This window comes from Notothenia coriiceps, unplaced genomic scaffold (genome assembly GCF_000735185.1).
Source record: "Notothenia coriiceps isolate Sejong01 unplaced genomic scaffold, NC01 NC01_scaffold00016032, whole genome shotgun sequence".
Classification (NCBI taxonomy): domain Eukaryota; kingdom Metazoa; phylum Chordata; class Actinopteri; order Perciformes; family Nototheniidae; genus Notothenia; species Notothenia coriiceps.
In genome coordinates, this window is record NW_011348733.1 from 30,800 (window position 1) to 52,997 (window position 22,198).

The 22,198-nt window shown below is 40.5% G+C and overlaps 2 protein-coding genes across 2 annotated transcripts in view; one reads left to right on the forward strand and one right to left on the reverse strand.

The window, feature by feature from the left end:
• Window positions 1–3,427, forward strand: part of LOC104949381 (plexin domain-containing protein 2) — a 9,279-nt gene extending 5,852 nt beyond the window's left edge. Inside the window, exons 10-14 of the mRNA XM_010775744.1 lie at window positions 771–831; window positions 921–1,149; window positions 2,424–2,459; window positions 2,710–2,867; window positions 3,218–3,427. Coding sequence (XP_010774046.1) covers window positions 771–831; window positions 921–1,149; window positions 2,424–2,459; window positions 2,710–2,867; window positions 3,218–3,427 — 694 coding nt within the window. The remainder of the gene's footprint in view (window positions 1–770; window positions 832–920; window positions 1,150–2,423; window positions 2,460–2,709; window positions 2,868–3,217) is intronic.
• The window catches only part of myripa (myosin VIIA and Rab interacting protein a), a 27,574-nt gene continuing 8,754 nt past the window's right edge, over window positions 3,379–22,198 (reverse strand). Inside the window, exons 4-16 of the mRNA XM_010775742.1 lie at window positions 21,084–21,220; window positions 16,278–16,358; window positions 14,834–14,931; window positions 13,734–13,814; window positions 13,346–13,483; window positions 12,801–12,930; window positions 12,143–12,666; window positions 9,815–11,614; window positions 8,236–8,409; window positions 7,569–7,730; window positions 6,746–6,847; window positions 5,093–5,153; window positions 3,379–4,562 (exon numbers count right to left, since the gene is read on the reverse strand). Coding sequence (XP_010774044.1) covers window positions 4,552–4,562; window positions 5,093–5,153; window positions 6,746–6,847; window positions 7,569–7,730; window positions 8,236–8,409; window positions 9,815–11,614; window positions 12,143–12,666; window positions 12,801–12,930; window positions 13,346–13,483; window positions 13,734–13,814; window positions 14,834–14,931; window positions 16,278–16,358; window positions 21,084–21,220 — 3,499 coding nt within the window. The 3' untranslated portion in view covers window positions 3,379–4,551. The remainder of the gene's footprint in view (window positions 4,563–5,092; window positions 5,154–6,745; window positions 6,848–7,568; window positions 7,731–8,235; window positions 8,410–9,814; window positions 11,615–12,142; window positions 12,667–12,800; window positions 12,931–13,345; window positions 13,484–13,733; window positions 13,815–14,833; window positions 14,932–16,277; window positions 16,359–21,083; window positions 21,221–22,198) is intronic.

The window sequence follows — 22,198 nt, forward strand, 5'->3', positions numbered from 1 at the left end:
AATGCTCAGTATATCACAGCTAAGGGGTTCGGCCCGACGAAAAGCAAAGTGCAGGCAGTTTGCTTTTCAGCCCAACTGTATACAGTTTTTCTCAGACGCGGAGGGATACTGACTTGTTGTGAAAAGTAACTACAATTCTACCCGTGGTATACGCTCAGTATATCACGGCTAAGAACCAATCAGATTGCTTGATTTGACTTGTCCGTTTTATAAATATATATATATATATATATATATACACACGTCTCTTGTATTGAAGTTACTGCTGCACATGCTCTTCTCGTCTGTACTGGCAGCAAAGCTCCCTTCCTAAAGGGATTTCCATCTAAGGGATTCATTAGATCTCTCAATGTCCTTTTTGGTATATATAAAGTCAGGAAGATACGCACTTGATCAGATGAACTCAGAAGCCTCACTTCAGCTTGGCTGAATTCTCTCAAAATGAGGAACGCAGATACATTAAAATAGTTTTGGCAAAGTGTGTCCTTGCAGCCATAACAAACAGCTTTTCAACGAGGAGCAGGTGGCTGTAGTACTGGGATATACCTGAGACAAATATGGACATACCCTTTAGGTAGGGACCAATTTATGTAAGCCCTGTTTCTCTCTTGCTTTACTACATGTGGAGCTATTCAATTGGAGATAGATATGTAAAGAAACATTACATTTTTGGTTGTGATAAAGCTTTATTGAGATTTGTCCCGTAAACACTTTGTCTTGACCCTGAAATCACAGCTCGTGTACGTATTAATATCTACTTCCTTTCTCAGATGCTCCAGCGGCTTTGATCGTAACCGGCAGAACTGGGTCGACCTCGGCTGCCCGGAAGAGGTTCGGATTATTCTAGCATTTTAATAAAACTACAGAAAGTCAAATTTAGTTGAAACTTGTGTCTGAGTTTACAACCGTTTGTTTTCCAGAGGAGAGATCCCCCCTGCCTCCGGCTCACAGACGTCAGCAACACCTCGTCTCGCCAACTCCCACATACGACCGCTGCTGTCATGACGACCGCGATGCATCAGAGGACCTCCAGCACGCCCCCCGCCCCCCCCCGCAGGACGTCCCCCACCACCCGCCCACCAACACGCAGCAGCAAGAGCAGAGAAATAATATCCAGTGAGCAGCCTCCAACCAGCAGAGCTGCAGAAGGTCAGCTGACAGCATGCTTTCAGCCATCTAGTAAACAACGTGTGTTACTTAGAAAGTCCTACCACTACTTTTAATAGTCCTTGTTTTGATTGCTTAACATGATGGAGCACAGATTAAAACAGATTAATACAATTAAAGATAAAATCAAAGATAGAAATTAAAAATGACAAAATAACTATAAAATAAGAAATTCATTAAAATGAACATATATACATATTGGGTCATATATACATATTGATAGGGAAATGTACATTTTTACAACAGCAGATAGTGCAGATAAAGTAAAGAGAATAGACTTACATATAAACAAATAATAATAACTAAGTATGCACACGTTTTTACTAATAAAAAACACAATCAGTAACAAAAATAAATAGCAGATAAGTACACAATGGTTAAAAAAAAGGGACCATATCAAATTAAAGAGGTAGCTGGTGCCGTTTGCCGATTGTAAACAAGTTGAAAGAACAAATAAAGGGTGAATGGCACGAGGGTACGTTTTGTATGTACAGGTAGTGTTATTGCACATCAGGGGTTTTACAGTCATGTAATGTAAACGTAAGAAAAGTCATTACAGTTAAAGTTACAGATTTCAGCTCGGGGGGGGTGGGGGGGTGTCCTTCCCATCTAGAGTTCACCCTTGTTGTCTGTGCATGGTAACACAGTGCATTGTGTAAAGGCTGACAGTCAGAGGGTCAACTGGTCAGATATTTCCCAGCCCTCTGTCACAGCGCCATGTTAAATACTGCATAGTGTCCTCAGCTGCTGAAGGATGACTCGATGTATGTGTGCGTCTCTGCAGAGTATAGGACGGCTGCAACGTCCCACTCTATAAAGCACTCAGACTTTAGTTGTCTTTTAGCTCTTGATTTTTATTCTGAAAAAAACAAGTCCCAAAGTTGATCCCAAAACATCTTTGAAAAACTAGAATATTCAAGATGCAAGGCTTTTATTGTCATGTGTGCATAGCTACCGTGTAGTCACAATGAACATATTAGGTCACAGGCTCCTCCAACAGCGCAACACAATAAAACAGATGTAAGAAAACATCAAATATGGATGTTTCGTAAAGATTTACTTCAAATTCTTTGCAAATGGCCGCACACTTTTTGGGGACCTACCACAACGGTTCGTAGTGTAGCAGTGTCTCATTACAAATTCAGAATAGTAAAGTTTAGTACTTCTGTACCGCCTGAAAAAGCTTAATTACATTTGAGTCAAAAGATGCTGCTACATGTATGATTAATGACCTTATGTTTGCTTTCTTTCTCTAGATGACACAAAGATCTCTCTGCACATCAATGAAGCAGGTAAGTAATTCCCCTGCTATGTGTCTGATCGACATTTTGGTAATTATTTTTAGCAGTTTTCAAGCAAAACTTAAGTCAAAATGTAAATATTTGCATTTGACCTGATAGTTAAAGCCACAACGTGTGAACTATTTATGTTTCCAGCGCTGAAATATCTGCATGAGCTTCTTTAAGACCAATTGTATTGAGTTCTCTTGACGAGGAGATGCACATCGTCCAAGTCCATAACCTATAAACCCTCTCTGTACAGCCCGACACCAGGACCCCCCCGCAGAGAGCGACGAGCAGCTGCAGACTGGGCTGCTGGCGGGTATCGTCATGGTGATAGTTATTATGGGAGCTGCTGTCTTCATGTCCGTCTACATGTACACCCACCCCACCTGCAGGGCCAGCCTCTTCTTCATGGAGGTCAGTGACCCCAAAACCACAAAACTGAAGCAATGACACACTTCCTCTGCACCCTTCTATGTAAGTTAAATACAAAATATGCCTTTTATGAGTTTTATTATAACATTCAAAAGGCTCTCTTGGCCTAAAAAGTTATTATATTATTTATAATAGTGCAATGTACTGTGGAAGATGTTGTAGGGACGTTCTGCAGTGCAGAAAAACACCTCTCATTCCAATACGTTTAAATACATGAAGGGTATATAGTTCTATGTTCTGGTCTGCAAAGGTTTTCTATATATTATGTCGAAGTAATCCTTGAACAAACCCATGTGTTTTTGCTAATTTCTCCATTGTTTGTTCCCCCTCAGCGGCGGCCCACCCGCTGGCCCATCATGAAGTTCAGACGGGGGTCCGGCCACCCCTCCTACGCTGAGGTCGAGGCTCCGGACAAAGACAGCGCGGCCGTCATCGACCACAAACAGTCGTTCGTGATGTCGGACCGAAGAGAGAGCGAGCAGAAAGAAGGATTCATAGTTCCCGACCAGAGGGAGCGCTTCTTAGTGTCAGAGAGCTCCTGACCCAAAACTACGTATCCCAGAAGGCTTTGGGACAGAGCTGGATCACTATGTGAGGGAGACTTATTATTTTCCTCATTTGAGCATTAAAAGAGAAAAACACCGAACCTCCATGAGGAAACAGCAAGGACAGAATAATGTATTCTCACTTTGCTTCACATCTGATAAACCATGAGAGTATTTAATACATAAGAACTACATTTACTTTTCTCAGGTCACTCGTTCGTGTTTACTGCGGCGTCAGAGGTGACGCCGCTGGATGTTTGTTTTCAGACCATTTCTTTCTGAAAGACGTCTGTTATATATGTGTCGTTCCCACACCTTCTTCACAAGCAGGAATCTCATGTTCGGGTGTCACATCCTCATCTCAAAAATACAGGCTACATTCCTCACCATTACACCCACCTTCACCGGAGCACAGCGTCTCACTGCTGTTTACCTCGGAGAGACACATTCATACAGTAAGGCAAAGGGTCTTTTTAGAGTTTACTTTATTTTCTGAACTAAGTAAGAGGCAGAAAACATACTGATTGGTTTGCTGTACATCACAACATTTCAAACATACATATCAATATTTATTTTATACATGATACAGTCTAGCAGCAATACTTGTCATTATTTCCCATGTATCTGTATATTTGTGGTATAACAGTAAAAATGGTGTAAATGCAGGTTTTAAACGATCACTTCAGTTTCTTTTCGGTCATTATACAATGTTTGTATAGCTGTTTTCATCAGCAAGGTAAATGGACTACTACTGATGTTAAAAATGAATCTAAATAAAATATTTTCATTAAAACAAGATTTCTTGTCCTCTGCTGTAATACACTAGTGTAATCATTTCAGTTTTATCCCACTTTGTGGAAATAAAAGAGTTTTAAAAGACAAATGTTAGTAACTTTCTGCCGAGCTGAAGGGTTAACCCTCTCCTCTTCACCAGATTAACTCAAATGTTATACGGTAGATATGTCTACTGTACATGTTGAACAGTTGACAGGATAAACAGTTTCAGAGACACACAGCGCTGATCCTGTGTTATTTGAGGCATGTTAGTCTAAATGAAATAAATGAAGGCACGCTGTCCTGCAGGAGCAGGCGAAGGCACTGCTGACGTCTCGCTCAGACACTTAGTTTTCCTCTGAGAGAGAGATCAAACAAAAGGCAGGAAAAATCAAATTATGCATTAATTTAAATGTAATTTCAAATACAAATACATCCCTGCATATTGAACACATTTTTGTCTCAACTACACCTGTATCTCTTGTTTCTTTTCAATGTTATGGTGTTGAGATAAACAAAAGCAGCGGCTGGTTATTAATGCATCTTTGTATAAAAATGTTTGGACAAGTACGTCTTATAATTAGTTTTGTGTCTCCAAAGATTCAATAATGAGACTACAGTATAACTGCATACAAATATTTCCCATACCGAACGTTACATTTAAGTATATTCACAACAGTTAGTATGCAAACCAAAAAAAATCTGTAGTAAAATGTTAATCTAAAAACACTCTTAAACCATCCAAGTTAAATATATTTGATCCTGCTAGTATGGAACATATAGGTATGTTAATTCTTTTACACCATCTACAAAAACATGAATTGAGACAATTCATATGTATTGCATCACACAGGCAGTAGGTTTCCTATAATTATTACACACTCCTACCTTTGACAGGTGGAGCAGGAAGTCTCCTTCTCTGCTGCCTCGATGAGTCCACAGTGACCGGCTGCAAACACACAAGACACAACACCAGTTTGAATTCTTGCCCGAGCTGTTTGACAATGTTGTGGTACTTAACCCTAATCCTATGGTCTTCGTTTCCCCGCGGTGTTCGCGGTCAAATTTGACCGGTCGGGTCATTCCTAGCATTCGGTGCCATTTAGGTCCCCACCACATTATATCATATATTTTGTATTTAAAAAGGTCTAATGCTTTTTTTTAAAAAGCTTGGTTTTAAATGTTTATACCCTCTACCATAAAACAACAATGTTATTTAGCCAGGATATTAAAAATTATAAATAATTACTCTGATTTTAGCACAAGTAGGCCAAATTGCTGTGTCCCCAATCATGTTTGCTCAACTTCTGTAACAGATATACAAAAATAAATCAAAGAAATACAAACAAATTCTACATTTTTGTGAGTGTTGTATGACCCTTTTGCTAATTATCCTCACCAAATTGAAATTGTTGTTATTAATTCATTTGTATTGAAAATAAAGTGTGTGTCCCCTGTTTGAATGTCCCCCCTGTTACTCTGATTTGAATGACTCAAGAAGAAGAAGGATACATTTTGAGTGGGAAATAATCTTCCAGAAGCAGAGTGAATGCGTTCTTCCTTCAACGTTTTTCTAATGTTTTAAAGAACTTAACTATTGCGGTAAAGCATAAAATGTCCACCCTGTTATGCTCATTTTTAGTGGAACTGATCATTTGTTTTACATTTAGAAAATATGGTGAATATATCTATCAAATATATGTTTCTGTTGTCACCAAGTGCTAGCTTGATTATCATCACACATGTAGCAATAGCCAAGTTTAGCCTAAAATGTCCACCCTGTTACCGTCCACCCTGTTACTATTTTTCACAGTAACAGGGTGCACACACAGTAACTGGGGATGGTAAAAAATAAATAAATGTAAGCATAATATCCTAAGCTTGACCAAAATATTTTTCTTATACTTTAACAAGCCATCATTCAGATTAATTTTAAAAAACATGGAAAATTATGTTTTTATTTTTGAATACCCTAGCTGAAACGGCACCGAATGCTAGAAATGACCCGGTCCTGTTTTAACTGCTATTACATTAACACAAAAACCATTAATCATCACCACATTTCATTTAACACCCTTTCAAACTGTAAATATTGTATCAGACTACTGGTATACATGAAAAACTGCAGTAAATATACAAAGAATAGACACTGAACATGTATTGCGTGTGCCAGGTGTGATTCACATGGGGGGATTGGGCACATAAGGGGGGGGGACACACACACAAACATCTAGAGTTTGTGTGTGGGTGTGGGTGTTTGCGTGTGTGTTTTTTTTGTCTGATCCGGATGGTTACCTTTTCTTTATGGCGGTAATTTTTGACCGGGAACACCATGGGTGTTACAAAGTTTACTAAATCATCCAAACTGTAATGAAAGTGGTGATCAGCAATTGTATATGTTCAAATGTCTACTGTGAAGGATATCATAAAGCCTTAATGCAATCAAAAGTTATGATTGATGAAATTAGTAAATCGGTCAGATTTGACCCGAAGACAACAGGAGGGTTAATAGGAGATGATAATAATTTAATATAGATGTACCATAAATGGAACAGCCCGGGTCTTGGTGAAGCGGGCCTGCTGTGTCTCCACATTCAGGCCCGCACTCTTCAGAGCAGCAATTCTGGCCGAGATGTCAGAAATCTGAAGCAGGAACAACAGAAACATGTTTGATTAAGATCACACAGATGTTGTTACGGTTGTCTTTCCAATATGAAACCTTTGACTACAGCGCCCCCATGAGGCCGATCTGTGTTTCATTAACTTTTCACACAGCTCCCAAACATGGCAGTAAGTATTTAAAGGTAACCTAATATGCAAAATCCACTTTTTAATGTATTTTATACATCAACATGTGTCCCCTCTGTGTAAAGAGATTCTAAAAGTTTCATAAAAAATGATTCTCTCACTTTTTGTCCTGATCCATTTATATAAAAACCTGTCTGAAAATGAGCTGATCAGATTTTGGCCACTTTATGATGTCATAACGATTTTTCTGGCTTGTGTAACCATTAGCCAATCACCAACCAAGGTAACCCCCCCCCCCCCCCCCCCCTTTATCGCCTGAATCTCCTCGTAGAGCACCATTGTGTTCTTTTTAACCAGATGTCTCTCAGAGGGGCGTGGGGAGGGGGCTCCTTATTTTCATCTAAAGTAACAGACAGAGAATCAGCACTTTTGAAACAGGGCTGAAACAGAGGGGATTATGGGATGCTGCAATGATCTGATTGGTGTTTGGAGCCAAACACTTCAGAGACATGTTTTGTATATATCTGAGACCTATAATATGTTGATGAACAACAGTGTAATAGGGGACCTTTAATATACAATGTTCAGCTAAAAACAGAGTCACACATGGACCCACCTGCAGCTCAGACTGCTGCACCCTGGCGGCGGCCGAGGCGACCTGCTCCTCCAGGAAGCTGAGCTCCAGGCCGGGCGTGTCGCTGCAGACGGCGCGGGCGACCTCCTCCAGGTCTCCAAGCTCCGCCTCCAGACTGAACACCTCTCCAGCCGCCACGTACACCTGCAGCCAGGGATTTTGGGCCCCATGAAAAGATGATCACATTGGTTACTTACATTTTTTTTCCTTAATGTTCTAAAATTGTTTGGGCCCCTGTCAGTCACGGGCCCTTAGAATCGTCCTAACTTTTCACCCCATTACGGCGCCCCTGCCTGCAGCACGTCCAGGTTAACACAACAATAACTGCTAAACTTGGTCTTTTAAATTGGAAACATATGTAATTATCTGAATTAAACCCGTTTATATATTGTGTTTTTCTAGGAAAGTCAACTTAGTAGCCCATGGCAAATTTTAATAAAAATTATGTAAGAACATACTATAGCGACACATATATTTATAAAAAGGTTTTACAACATACTTTGTTGCAGTTGATTTCAAATATTAAGTTAGTTTCTTCAATAATGACCGATTTGTGCATTAACAGCTTCAACTGAAACGTGTCATCAGTAGCTTCACACTCTTCAAACAGAGCCATCTGCAGTGAATACATATAAAAAGCTGATCTTACGTTCTCCTCCAGTCTGGAGAACTGCTGGTCCAGTTTCTTGGGGTCGGTGTGGGGGGGCAGCGGGGTGCAGGGTGGGGGGCCGTCTCCTCCCCCCTGCAGCAGCAGCTCCTCAGTGGCATTCAAAACCTTCAGGACCTCCGTGGTGATGCTACACAGAGACACCGCCGAGTACCTCTGACACCGAGGAAAAAATTTCAATTTCACTTGTGCCCAAAGAAATAACACTACACTGGAGTCAGAAACAGGGTGGGTCATGTATGCTTCTTTTCCTAACTGCTTTGCTAATCATGGATATTATATGCAAATGATATATATGGGAGGCTGTGGCTCAGTGGTTAGTGTGCTGGACTTCGAATCAGAGTTTGAGCCCCACTGCAGTCAGCATGTCGTTGTGTCCCTGGGCAACACACTTCACCCCAAATTGCTCCTGTGGGGATTGTCCACAGTACTGAATGTATGCAAGTCGCTTTGGGTAAAAGCGTCTAACAAATATAGACAAATACACAAATATATGCTGTCTATAGGAAATACTGGTTGATGTGGTCATGGTGACGGCTGGATGTTGCTGTTGTGAGTTATTCGTTTATCACATGAGAGATTTTTTATAAAAAGTGTCCATAAAGCTGAAAACTCATTCACACTATTGCTTTGAACAAACAAAAGGGGGGAGGGGGATTTATCATATCCACAGTGAATAACTTGAATGGATGAAATACAATTCATTCAGTGCAACAAGCATACCAGCATATTGAAAGAAGACAGAAATGATATGAAAGCATTGAGAGAAGAACGTGTGATAAATTGAAATGAAGCCTTTATGAAGCCAAAGCTAGATCTCACCTGCTCCAGCAGAGTGGATATGAACTGAATAGTTTTGTAAAGCTCCAAGTCGCTACCCTACAGCACACAGAGAACCACAGAAGAAGAAAACACAGGACAGACAGGGGAAGTCAGCATCAGGCAGAGTTGTGTTAGTAGTTAGTTAGCAAAGGAGAAATGAGCTCAAACCCAGCTACGTAGAAGTTTATAATGCTCAGCCTCTCCGAAACAGAACCTGTTGATATGGAAATATTAGGTTTCTCTTCTCATCTCATTAAATTCCAAATGTAAACCTGTAAATGTGCCTCATGCTAAGATATTTAAACCACATTAGAAACCAAATTGATAGAACATGAGTTATGTGTGTGTTGTTGTTTTTGTTGGTGAAAGAAGTTGCATGGTAGAAAACGATGCACTAGAACCAACTCAACTAGCAGATGCTAATCGACTAATTTAAAGAACAATGTATTGAGATATTTATATTAGATTTAGATGCTTTGAGAGGCCAGGCAGAAGAAAGGCATCAAAAGCTCTCAGCGTGCTGTAAAGGTGTGTTTTAATGCTTATAAATTCATCTATTGAATTAATTAATCTCTTTCAATTTACACAGACTCACTTAAATGTAATAATCTCAACACATTGTTAGCGGGGAACATAAAAAGTGTTATAAGCAGGTTTTGAGCAGCATCAGACTTGTGCTCCTCTTGCAGGGAGTGATCATCATCAGTGTGCAGAGCCAGACAAAAAATAAAGATCTTACATTTTGAATCTCCTCAGGTGACAGTAGACCGTGAGGAGAAGACGTGCTGCTCTGCTCCATGTCCTCCACACTGTCTTTGGTTTCTTCACGTCTCTCATCTGTTTCTTTAACTTCACGATCCCCCCGTGTCCCCATCGTTGTCCCCTCCTTCAGGACTGCTCCTCTTCTTCCCTCATCACCCACTTCTATTCTCTCACATGTCTGTTTGACCTCAGGTGTCTCTCCCATGGCTGCATGTATGTGTCCTTCTTGTACATCTGTGTCTTCCCCCTCATTCTCCTTCCCGCCTGTAGCGTCCTCACTCTCCTTGTTCCTGGAAATGTCTCCTCCAATTTGCTCGTTTCCTTTGACTGCCTCCTCTGATACCTCAGTGCTTCGTGCATCGACAGCGCTGTCCTCGAATCCCCCAACGGTTGCACTCTCTTCTGTATCCTCCGTTTCTATATTTCCGCTCCTATCTTCCGTAGCGTCGTCCTCTAATGTCCCGACGACCTGCATGTCTTCCAAAGTCATCATCAACATGCTGCTGATGATCCTCTCGAACTCTGCGTCGTCCACATCGCTGTCTGTTTCTGCGTCCTGACCCTCTTCTTGTGTCTCTTCCACTTCCTGTTGGACTTCTGCCTTGTTTAAGACCTCCTCTGTCTTCTCAGCTTGTATGACGGTTTCAAACTCCATCTCGTGTCTCCTCTCTGAGCCCTTAGCTTCTTGAACCGCCTCCTCTTCTAACACCTTTTCGTCACATGCGTCCTCAGCTGGTGCTCTCTCCTTCATGCCACCCTCCTTTACCTCTGTTCCATCTTTAACGTCACCACTCTCAGTCTTTCTTTCCTCATTTTCACCCATCTCATCAAACATGTCCACGTCTACCTCTTCAAAGGACTCTCTCGGGTCTCCCACAATCTCTTCCCTCTCAATTCCTTCTTCGTTTGCTTCCTCCTCGTCCTCCGTCTCTCCAACTCTCTCCAGCTCATCCTCAGAGGAAGAGAACTGAGAGGCGCTGACCAGGCTGGCCAGATCTCTGAGTCGAGTGTTCTGGACGTCCAGATGTTCCTGCTGCATCTTCCACAACGTCTCCCCCTCATCATCGCCTCTTCCTACGCGGTCCAACTCGTCCTCCGTGGAAGAGAACAAGGTTGCGTTGGCTTGGTTGACTAATCTGCACACTTTCACCGTCAGCTCCTCTCCCTCCTTCTTCTCTTCTTCTTCTTCTTCATCCATGACTCCAGCTCTGTCCAGCTCGTCCTCTGTGGAGGAGAACTGGTTGGCCCGGACTTCTTTCTCTAGCTGACAGAGTTTTGAGTTTAGTCTCCCCACCTTCTCCTCCTCTTCCTCTTCCTCCACGTCTTCATCCTCGTCTTCGTCACACTCGGCGTCACTCTGGCCAACTTTGTCTAAATCGTCGTCCGTTGAAGAGAAGTATGTTCGTCTGGAGTGTGCGACGAGTCTGTACAATCTGCTTTCCATCTCTTCATCGTCCCCTTCCTCTTCCTCAGGGTCGATCTCCATCCTCCAAAGACCCTCATCTTCCTCATATCCGTCCTCCCTTTCTTGCCTCTCTTCCTCCCTCTGTTCATCATCTCTCGCTCCTCCATCCTCAGCCTCTTCTTCTCCGCTGGAGGACTGAGAAAATTGCGGTTGTGACGTGAGATTTTGCTCCGTCTGATTGGCTCCACTTCCTGTGATGTCACTCTCAAGGTCATCAGACTCAGGGGTCGAGGCTCCAGAGGTCAAAGTGTCCGGGGTCGCAGCCTCATATGTTTGTTGGTAACGGTCGTCCTCCTCGCTGTCGTCCTGTGACTGTAAGGAAGAATAGAATTCAGATTAAATGTATATTTCCTGAAGTCCTACCTTCTGTTATCGTCATGAGATGTGCATTTGAGTATATTCACTTTTCTACATGTGGGGAAATTCGATCCAGCTAGTTATATTTATAGAGAGCACAGCAGTGCTTCTCCTCTCACTATTATTACCGATGAGGAAACACAGGATATTTGTAGTTATTTTATATTAAAATATATATATATGATATTTTCGTTCATCAGGAATAAAGTTCACATTTTATTCATTTTTCGTTTAATCTTATTTAATCAACTTGCTTGATTATTTAATTCATCATTTCATTGTTGCTGATCATTTTGAGTCGTTTATTTTAACAGCTCTGTTATTTTTTACAATATCAGCGAGTTGTAAAGACTTTAAGACATGCTATAGAACCATGTTCATCAGTTTCATTATTTTAATTCAACACTTTTCTACCTGTAATTATTACAAGATCCTCTCATTTCATTTCATCTGTTCTTAGTTTCTTGAAATGATATTTCCTACCCGCACAGAAGAAGACAGCTGTTTTTTACTCCTCCTTTTCTTCCGGGATCTCCTCACTTTCAGAACGTCTGGCTCTGCAGCCACCTCTCCCTCCTCTTCCTCTCCATTTCCCTCCACGTTAAAGTTCACGTCGATGATGCTCGTCCTCCTGGAGGATGCCGGTTTCCTGATCTCAGCGGGCACCTTCCTCTTAAAGAGCGCCAGCAGAGATCTGGGCTTCCTCTCGCCCTCCGAGTCGCAGAACAGCTCGTCTCTGCTGCCCGGCAGCTGGAAGGGGGTCCCGTCCTGCAGGTTCGAGTCGGCCATCTTCCTGTGGATCTCCTGCAGGACGCCGCCCCACGAGCTGTCGGCTTTGGTTTCGTTATCGGAGCTCACTCCCTCGTAGGCGGACACGACTTCAGCCTCCCTCTCCAGGGCGCTGAAGAACGGGCTCTTCCTCTTCGTCAGCAGGCCGGGGCGGGGCAGCTGGGCGCTCTGCAGGGCCATCCAGTTCCCGTCTGGACTCTTCAGCACCGACGACACCGCTGCCAATGTGAGCGCACACATCATGCAGAAACAGACACATTATGGACAGTCATTTATGCTAAATAAATAAATGAACCAATCAAAAGGAGGATGCGTGGTTGGTTTTAAAAGTTAAAGAGGAGTAGGATCTCACCAGCGTTGTCCAGCCGGTCGACACTCTTCCAGGTCGGCAGAGTGCCTCCCTCCTTCTTCTTCAGCGTTTGAGTGCTTTGTATTTGATCGGCAGGATTATTTTCCAGCAGGGAGAAAGCAGAGTGTGACCTCTGAGAGGAGAGCGATCAAAATAAAAGTTATTGTCACTGGGAGTCTGCAATAAGGTGAAGTTAATAGAGCCTGTTAACAAGTTTAACCAGCAGGTGTCACCATTCAAGTGTTTTAGAATAGAAAACCTTTTTTGATCACTTGAGTTGTGTGATATTATTAGTTTGTGAAAACTGGTGCATTAATGTGGTTTTTAATTCTCTTATCAAACAGTTTTGTGTTATATTAAATGGCTTATATAAAAACTTAAAATCAAACCTTCTGAGAAATGTAAAAGAACATTCATTTTTTCTTTTTGTACACAACCACTGGTTTAATCTTTAATAATAACAACTATAATACCCTTTTAAAAATAATTGTTTTGAACACATCCCTGTTCATTTACTGCAAAGTCAAACTAAAGCGAGACGTTTTTACCCAGAGGCCTGGTTGGTGTTCAATGGAGCTGGAGGCTTGATCACAGTCAGGATGATGAGGAAGATGAAGGTCAGTGTTGTTTTCAACCTGGTCATATTCTGCCCTCATCTCAGCCAAAGTGTGTCTCCTACTAATAATCTAAGAGACACAGGGACATGATTAGTTCTGAGGATTTCTCTGTTCAAATGCAGACATCAAACATCAGCTGATTTTCTCTCTCAATATGTTCAGGATGTTTTTAATATGTTAGGAGTAGAAAAACAGATGATTGAATATTACACATTGGATTTTTAAACAAAGTGAGTCAACCGCACCATACACTATAAAACTGCTACTGTGCAAAGTGTGTATTTGCAGCTCAGGAGGCAAAATCTGTTTCCTTTCTTACTTTCTGCACAATAGTTTTGGACAGTTCCTCAACGAGCTGTCCTCTGTGCTCCCGCAGGTACAGAGCCTCATTCTGCTTCTCCTGGTAAACAAACAAACAAACAAATTAGAAAGCTATTCAGCACCACACACACACAAATACAAAGCATAAGCTGATTACGCCTCTAAACGTACGCTCTAAATATACATATTTGCTGTACTAAGTTCAAAAGCTTTGGGATACGGATTAGTGGGGAGCAAATATTTTCGAACATACGGTAGTGTTTTAGAAAGTGGCTGCGGAAACAGAAGTGTACTTTGGCATTTAACTTGCAGATAGTGATGGAGTTGCTTTAGCAAAAATATCCCGGGACAGCAAAATGTATTACACTTAATATAAAAGGGCAACACAACCCATCAGTGTTCATGGTTGTTCATCATCTTTGTCGTCATTGAGTCTCTTTGTGGTCGTTTTCCAGCTCTTGTAGTTACTTTGAGTCTCTTTGTAGCGATTTTTGTGTCTTTGTAGCGATTTTGTCTTATTATGTAGTTGTTTTGTCTCGTTTTGCAGTTGTTTTGCATCTCCTGAAGTGATTTTGTACCTTTTATTTAGTGACACTTTGCAGATGAAGCAGAACCCTTCAAAAGCAAGCATTTGGCATTTGTGTAGTTTAAAAAAAATGTAAATTACTTCTTTGTTATTTTATCTGACAGTGTTTTTAATTTGTGATGTAAACTTATGTGAAATATGGCCAATAACCCTTTTCTTTTTGTGGCCTCAAAATGGCCCTGATGTTCTTTTATACTGGAGTTAAACCGTGATTTGGATTGCAGCGTAATCCCGATAGTTTTCTATAATCTGATTTAAACTCTGACCCAAAAGAGAAAAAGCAGGTGTCAGATTAAGGAGGAACATGTTCATAGGACTTCAGGGGGACAACATAACATACTCCAGCATCTACATTACTGGCTAAAGATAATACACAGGATTATTATAGTACACAGTTTTGAAAGAAAACAAGTTAAACAGCAGTTTATGGGACACAAAGTGCAAGGCAGTGTGTAGATATGCAATCTAACAACATAGCAGGGTATTTATAACATGTGAACAACTTAAATGACCTGGCTGGCAGTATCGAACTCAGCCTTGGAAATGGCCTCGTCTATCGCCTCCTCTGCCACCCGCAAGGCCACAGTGAGGGTCTCCGCCATGCTGTGCTCTGAACACAAGAAACATATATAATCATACAATAATCCCAATAATCACTTGTTTTGTTGTTGTATCTTAAATCAATGCAAAAACACAGGGGAGATTAATGCATAATTTTTGTGTCTGTTTTCAAGCCGTTTGCTGCTAATCTGTTTTCACGGTCACATTTGTGTTACTGAGGCTCTCCGGACAGATACGTGACCATCAGGCCGCTTCAGCTTCTCATTCATGCTGTCACTTATCCTTTTGGAGCAGTGAACTGGGAAAAGTATAACCACAGCAGGTCAGCAAACAAGAGAACAGAACAGACTGCCAAAAGATTACAACGAGAAGCAAAATGAAACAATTCATCCCTCAGCTGGTCCATCTGCTGTAAAGCATTCAATGCCAGCTGGTAACAAATATGAGTTTATGGCCTCATGAGAGGATAACAATGATCCCAGAAAAATCTTGAACTGGATAATAATAATGAGGCCACAGAGGGTCAGTTGCAGTGACTCTGGTATGGAGTTGGAATTAAGCACTCACTGTTACGAGACTAAATAACCAACTGGGCATGTAGCTGCCCCGAGCGCTAAAGATGACTCTCACCGCAATCATTTAATATAAACTGACACGGAAAAGGTCATATCATGACCCTGGCCTCTTTTTATCTGACAAAATCGAGTTTTAACAGAACAGTTTAACATTTTGGGAAGCTTGCTTAACCGCTTTTTTCTTGCAGAGTCATCAGAGACGTTCATTTAGGTATAAGAGGGAGCTAGTTAGCTTAGCCTGATAAGGCGAAACTGAGAGGCCTGTCTTTGTTCAACGTAACAAAATCCACCAACACCTCTAAAGCTCACTAATAAAGACATACTGTATATTGTTTAATCAGTACAAAAAACTAAATAAAAAAAGGGCCTATAAACTGATTCCCCTTGTTCCAGTCTTCATGCTAAGCTAAGCTAACCATCTCCTGACTAACTTCATATTTACAATACAGATTCATTTATTCATTCAACCTCTACTTTAATTCAGTAATACTTTGAGATAGAGACTTTATATACAATGCTTTCCTTGATACAGCATAATTAACACTATATTTAGATATTGAATACAGTAGCCTGCACACTATATCTACCTAATGCACAAAACCTTTACATTTGATACTATTTGAAAAATGAGGATAAAAGCTGTTTTAACATTTTATGAAGCACTTTGTGTTACGTTTCGTTTGGAAAATTAAACTATAAATTAAGTTTGATTGATTGATTAATTTAATTAAAAACCTGAATGTATTAAAAATAGTACAAAAATAAATAGCTGTGCAGTAAAAACATGGATGTGTAATGTCAATATAAATCATATCGTCACCTTCAATTTGTCTGTAGAAGGCTGAGTCGCTCCCACTGATGCTTCCCTCATTGCAGATACTCTCCTCGTAGCCGCTGCCCTCTGCACACGCACACGCACACACATACTTTATTTGGTTCCACAAATTATATTACATAAGACAAGGAATCAAATATATCGGGGCTAAGCAGCACAGAACATTTAGGGGAACACATAGCATCTCCTTCTCCACACGGCTAAGCAGCCAATAATAGCTGAAACAGAGCAATATTTGGCAATTTGTTTGGCTTTTCTCTTTGACATTCCAGCAATTCTCAGACCAATCATGGTGCATTTATATACATGGCCAAGACTTCCGAATATGAGTATGCTATATCTACACTTGTACCCAAAGCTGGTTATCACATCGAGCAGTGGTTGGTATTTGATATACTTGTCGTGGAAAGCCATGTCCATGTACAGGTCAAATGCACAGCCTACTTCTAATATTAGCACCCACACCACACACTAATCAAAACAGCTTCACTTGTGCGTTTCGTTTGGTTGTTCACAATTTGTGCAACTGAAAGATAATGATTATAATTACTTTGCATTTTATTTGTGGATAAATCTGAAATAAATTGTCCACTGATAAGACTTTTTGCCATCATAAGTAAGTTTCATTTGTTGTCAGGTTTTCCTCAATCAATGCAAGATATCTGTTATTCCATGAATCTAGACAAAGAAGCATAATTTGATTCTTCACTTTTTAAATCTTATATTAATTCAAGCCTGCCTTTATTCTGGTTTGTATTGCTACTTGTTTTTAAATGTCATTACACTGCCACTATAGGTTTGTCACACCATGGATAGTTTCTCCTTGTAATGCTGAGCCCTGAGCTCTTTTCACATCGTGTAAATATTCATTAAACAATGCAGCCATTTGTGGTTATGTAAGTGCATTAGCGTGGCGTAACATGTGGTATTACCAGCGACCTGATCTGTGCGCTGGTTCAGAGGTACAGTACAGAACACAAGGTCACTTCCAATCATTTTAACGAGCAAAGAGAGGATTTATATCAAACGATGTGAACTGTAGTTATTTATATATTTGTTATTTAGAGCACTCGTCTCTGTCATTGCTGAACACTCTTCAGGCAAGCATGAGTTCACTGATCTGAGATATCCTGCAGACAAAATGACGTATTTCATGGACAGCAGCATGGACTGTGTTTCTGTGACCCCTGGTATAAATATATGGTTGTGTGTGTGCGTGCGTGCGTTTGTGCGTGCGTGTGGACATCTGTGTTGTAACATCTAATGAGTCTGGACACATTTGGCTGCAGCACAGGGGCAAGAAAAAGACTCATGATCAGAAAAGGTCACAGTGACCCTAAAGGCACCATGAGACTCTCAGAAAGGTTTTACACTCAAGTGTTTTTGTGTCAATGTAATACGTTTCTATTAGGGATGGGAATTTGAAAGCAAATGTATATTCGAATATTCGACCCCCAAAAAAACGGTTAACCGATTAACCGAAATGTACATATCTTATATAAAAAATAAAAAAAGTGGGTAAAATGTTGACAAAAAAATAATTTAATTTTGAAAAATAAATAAATACATGTTAAAATAAGTATAGAAACCAAGTCGAATTTGTCAAATTCATTGAACAGTTGACAGCTATAGGCCTACAGCTTTCATGCTTAAAACACAACTTGGTTTTTAAATTAAAGAGGGATCATACACGAACAACATAACGGGTTAGGTTAACGTAAACCTATTACAACAGAGATGAACAATCTATAACAGGGCCTATGCACAGAATGCAGCTATTCAATACTCATTCTTGTTTAAGAATATGAACATGTCTACTCAGGGGAAAGGCGGGTGCGGAGGCGATTCACAATCAGGCCAGCTGTAGAGAAGACACTCTCAGCTGGAATTTGGGAATAAGATGAGGTTTGAGTCTGCGTGATCTGCGTGTAGGGAGGGGCAGCAGCCATATCATTGGCTAGAACTAGCTAGATCTGATGGATTTGGACATAAACGCGAGTGAAATATAACCGGACGCGAGAGAGAGAGAGATCAGCACCTGCAGCTCTGCCCGCTGTGAGGGACCGGTGAGCGGAGCAAAACACACCTTTAGACCTAACACACTTTATTCCATTTGATCATATGTAATCAATTTAGGTATCCCTCCCAAAAAAATTACAATAAAAATATTCATAACTCATATTCTAATACCTGAATAATTTAGAATATTCTAATATACGATTAATCGTTCCCATCCCTAGTTTCTATATATACTTTTACACTAGACAAATAATGCTAATGTGATGCGCTTCGTACATTTATAATAGGTCATTTTGGATACAGTACAGCATTTAAATTATAACGATCCTTTAATAAAAACTTGAAATACTGTAGGAACAATAATATAAAACTAAAATGATAAAAAAAAGCCTGGCATGTAATGTCATCCTACAAAAACATTTTAAAACCCACATTGTGACATGACCTCTGCAGTCCCTTATATTAAAATGTCAACGCTAGTTGTATAAAATGCAATTATATATACACGGACATTGTCCCCTTTAGACTGATTTATAAGTGCTTTGTTGAACCATTAACTTTTTATCTGCCATCATAAAATCTAAAGTTGTATTGGTTTATAACATAATAGGCCTATTTTCATATTACATTCCTATCAGCGTCAGTTGTGTTGTGCGTTCAACTCAGGTGGTAAACCTTATATCTGCATGTTGAGCGATATGTGAGCATGTAAGATTCTGACATGAGAATTTTGCTAAAATCACTACTGTGAGTACAGCCTCACATCCGTAAGCATGGCTGTAGAACTTTAGTCTGTTTGTCCTTATAAACGATCAAAAAAAGACTTTGATGAATACCTAACCAAATATATGTCTGGTTTTGTGCCCATCATTAACCTAATTCTGACTTCTGACAGCTTTCTTTATTGCTCTCAATGTCCGCACTTCAACGCTGCATGCAAAATAAGCACTAAGTAATGTTCGGCTGTCTGTTCTGTACATCTCTTCCTCAGGGTCACTTTGTTATTTATCCCACTCTTTAGAGGAGGATGTCTCTGAGCTGTGTTCGGGGCTGTAGCAGTGATGGAGGAAATGTTTCACTGCAACACAAATCTACAACACAGTCTCACGGCATTTCGTGTTATAGTCACAAAATGAATCTATTGATTCGCGTTCACAACACGATTTCGCAATTTTTTTAGTGTCACACAGAACGATTTTAAAAGCAATGTAAATAATAACAAATTAGAAGGAAAAACTCATTAAAGGAAATACAGATTTCAGTATTCTGACACAGAACGATTTTAGAAGCAATGCATTTCTATTGGTAGTATGTTTCGTGCCTGCACCAAATAAGAACAAATTAGAAGGAACATTTTTTTTTTTTTTAAATACAGATTTCAGTATCCTGAGGCTCTGAGCCCCATTTCTTTTCCTCACTGACGGCAAAAAAACTCCGACATTATACAATTTAAAATAAGAGGGTTAGGCTTAGGGTAAGATATTGAGCAAGAACATGTTTTCTGGTCTTCCAAGACCCGACCGGACAAAAAGACGTAGTGCAGGCACGAAACATACTACCAATAGAAATACATTGCTTTTAAAATCGTTCTGTGTGACACGAAAAAAAGTGAAAATCGTATTGGTGAACACGAATCAATAGATTAAATTAATTTCGTGACTATAACACGAAATGCCGTGAGACTGGGTTGAAATCTAACAGGATGATGCTCTACCCACAGCTATTTCCCTAAATGTCAGCTCTATTCATTCTGATGCTTTTCATGCAGCTCACATTGTTTTTATGCAAAGTAAGGTCAGTTTTCCATGAGTCAGACTGTGCAGATGCACATTTGGCAGCTGGATGAAAACAGTGCTTTGCAGGTCAGTCGTAAACAAACTGTATGATACAGTGTGTGTTTGTGAGCGGAGAATGAAAACGGTAAACCAGAAGGAGACGCTGAGCGGTGGCCTGATGCCAGCCCACATCAGTCCTCCTCCCACGGGGTCACAGCTCTGCATCCTCTGCAGCCGCGACCTCGCCTCCACAATCACTCATAATTCTCTGAAATCCCTCGTCTGTTGCAGCAGATCAGAGACTCTGAAGTGAAGGCCTGCAGATGCACTCCTCACCGCTCTGACCATTCATGTTGGAGCATGTGCTGCCTGGTGAATGGTCTTATTTACGACACTGTAGTACCACCAGAGCATTTTCAGGGTTGGGTGGCTCCAGCTAAACTCTTCTCTGATTTATTTATGTGCTTTGCTATTTTTTAGATATCTTCATGTATTACACTACACTTATTGTTTCATACCGTACTGTAGTGGTAGTATTATTATTTGCATTTCCTCCACAAAGGAAATAGGAAGCCAACAAAATGTAAAAAGAGACTTGGGATCTGGCAGCAGAAATAATAATCTGCAGAAGTTATGCACGATAAAAGCCAAGCAAGAGCTCAATCCTATTTCCTCCCCAACTTCCTGTTCTACACTGCTTTGAGATATCAAACACATGGATGTATAGACACACAAAAGAAATCAGGCACATACTGTAGGTCAACACATACAACCTTAAAGAAACACACTATCACTTCTCATAAGGGTAGATTCTCTCTACAGTAATCCGTTTAAACATTTTCAATGTGGGATTACACTCGTAGAAGAGATCAGAAGGGGTCAGATTCAGGCTATATGAACCCTTTCAAAATGCGTCACATACCACAAATTAATTCATATCATCAAAGTTGACTGCAACAGTTTTTTATCCACAACACAAATAAACAGATTGGTTTACCTGTAAACTCTGAAAGTGTGCTGTGCTCCGCCAGGTGCTTCCTGTAAAGAGTCTTCAGCACTTTGGCGCTGCCGAACCTCTTGAAGCGCGTCTTCACATTAGTGTAGAACCACTCCAGTGACTGTGTCTTCAACAACCTGAGAGACACAGACAGGAAGTTCAAATACACTCAATGTATATAATTCTGATCCTTTCAAAATAGGTTTAATACATCTTCTCACCTGTACAGCACCCTCAGTGAATTAAACCACAGTAATAGGTGTCAAAATATGTTGCTTTATTGGTCATTTCTATATCGGTGTGACCGTATTAGGACTGGGCGATATGGAATATATCAAATATCACAATATTTTTGACAAAATACCTCTATGTCAATATTCCAACAACATATAATTCTGTGCATGAGCAGACTAATGTATGTCTGTCTCATCTTCAAGTGTTACTTTAATATTAACAGGGATATAATTGAATGATGAGGAATGACAGCTGTAGGGTGCTGCAGAGATATTCATGTCAGCATGTTTAATGAGTTACCATCTGTTCACTGTGTGGCTGACTTTGTGTGTGTGAGCGGACGGAGTGTGTGGACAGGATGTGACAGGAAGTCTCCAAGGGTGAAACACCTTTAGGTAACTCCTGCAGTCTGTGGTTGTCATCTCATTAAAACAGAACAGTAAAGTGTAGATAACTGAGGTTTGACTGCCATCGCTCCTTATACACATCCGTCTTCATCATTAAGAGGACCACTGAGATTCTCCATTGCATGCATTTTTTGCATGAAGAATTCCTAACAATGAATACATTTTCCAATAATGTATTTATATTTTCCGATCAAGTTACTTTTGCATTTATACGGAGTTTAGCCAGTGACCAACTTTATCTTGCTCTCCATCTTAGTGAGTTTGTAGTGAGTAATAAGTGCCAAATCCTTCTCTCCAGCAGCAGAAATAGCACAATAACCTTTGACGTCACCCTCTCATCCTTAGTCTAGTCTCATGTACGCACACACCATGTGCAGAAGCTCCACCAACACTATCACGTCTAACACTAAGACTAAAATAAAAACTACTAACACTTACACCACAGGGGCGACTGTGGTGGTCGTCTACCAATCA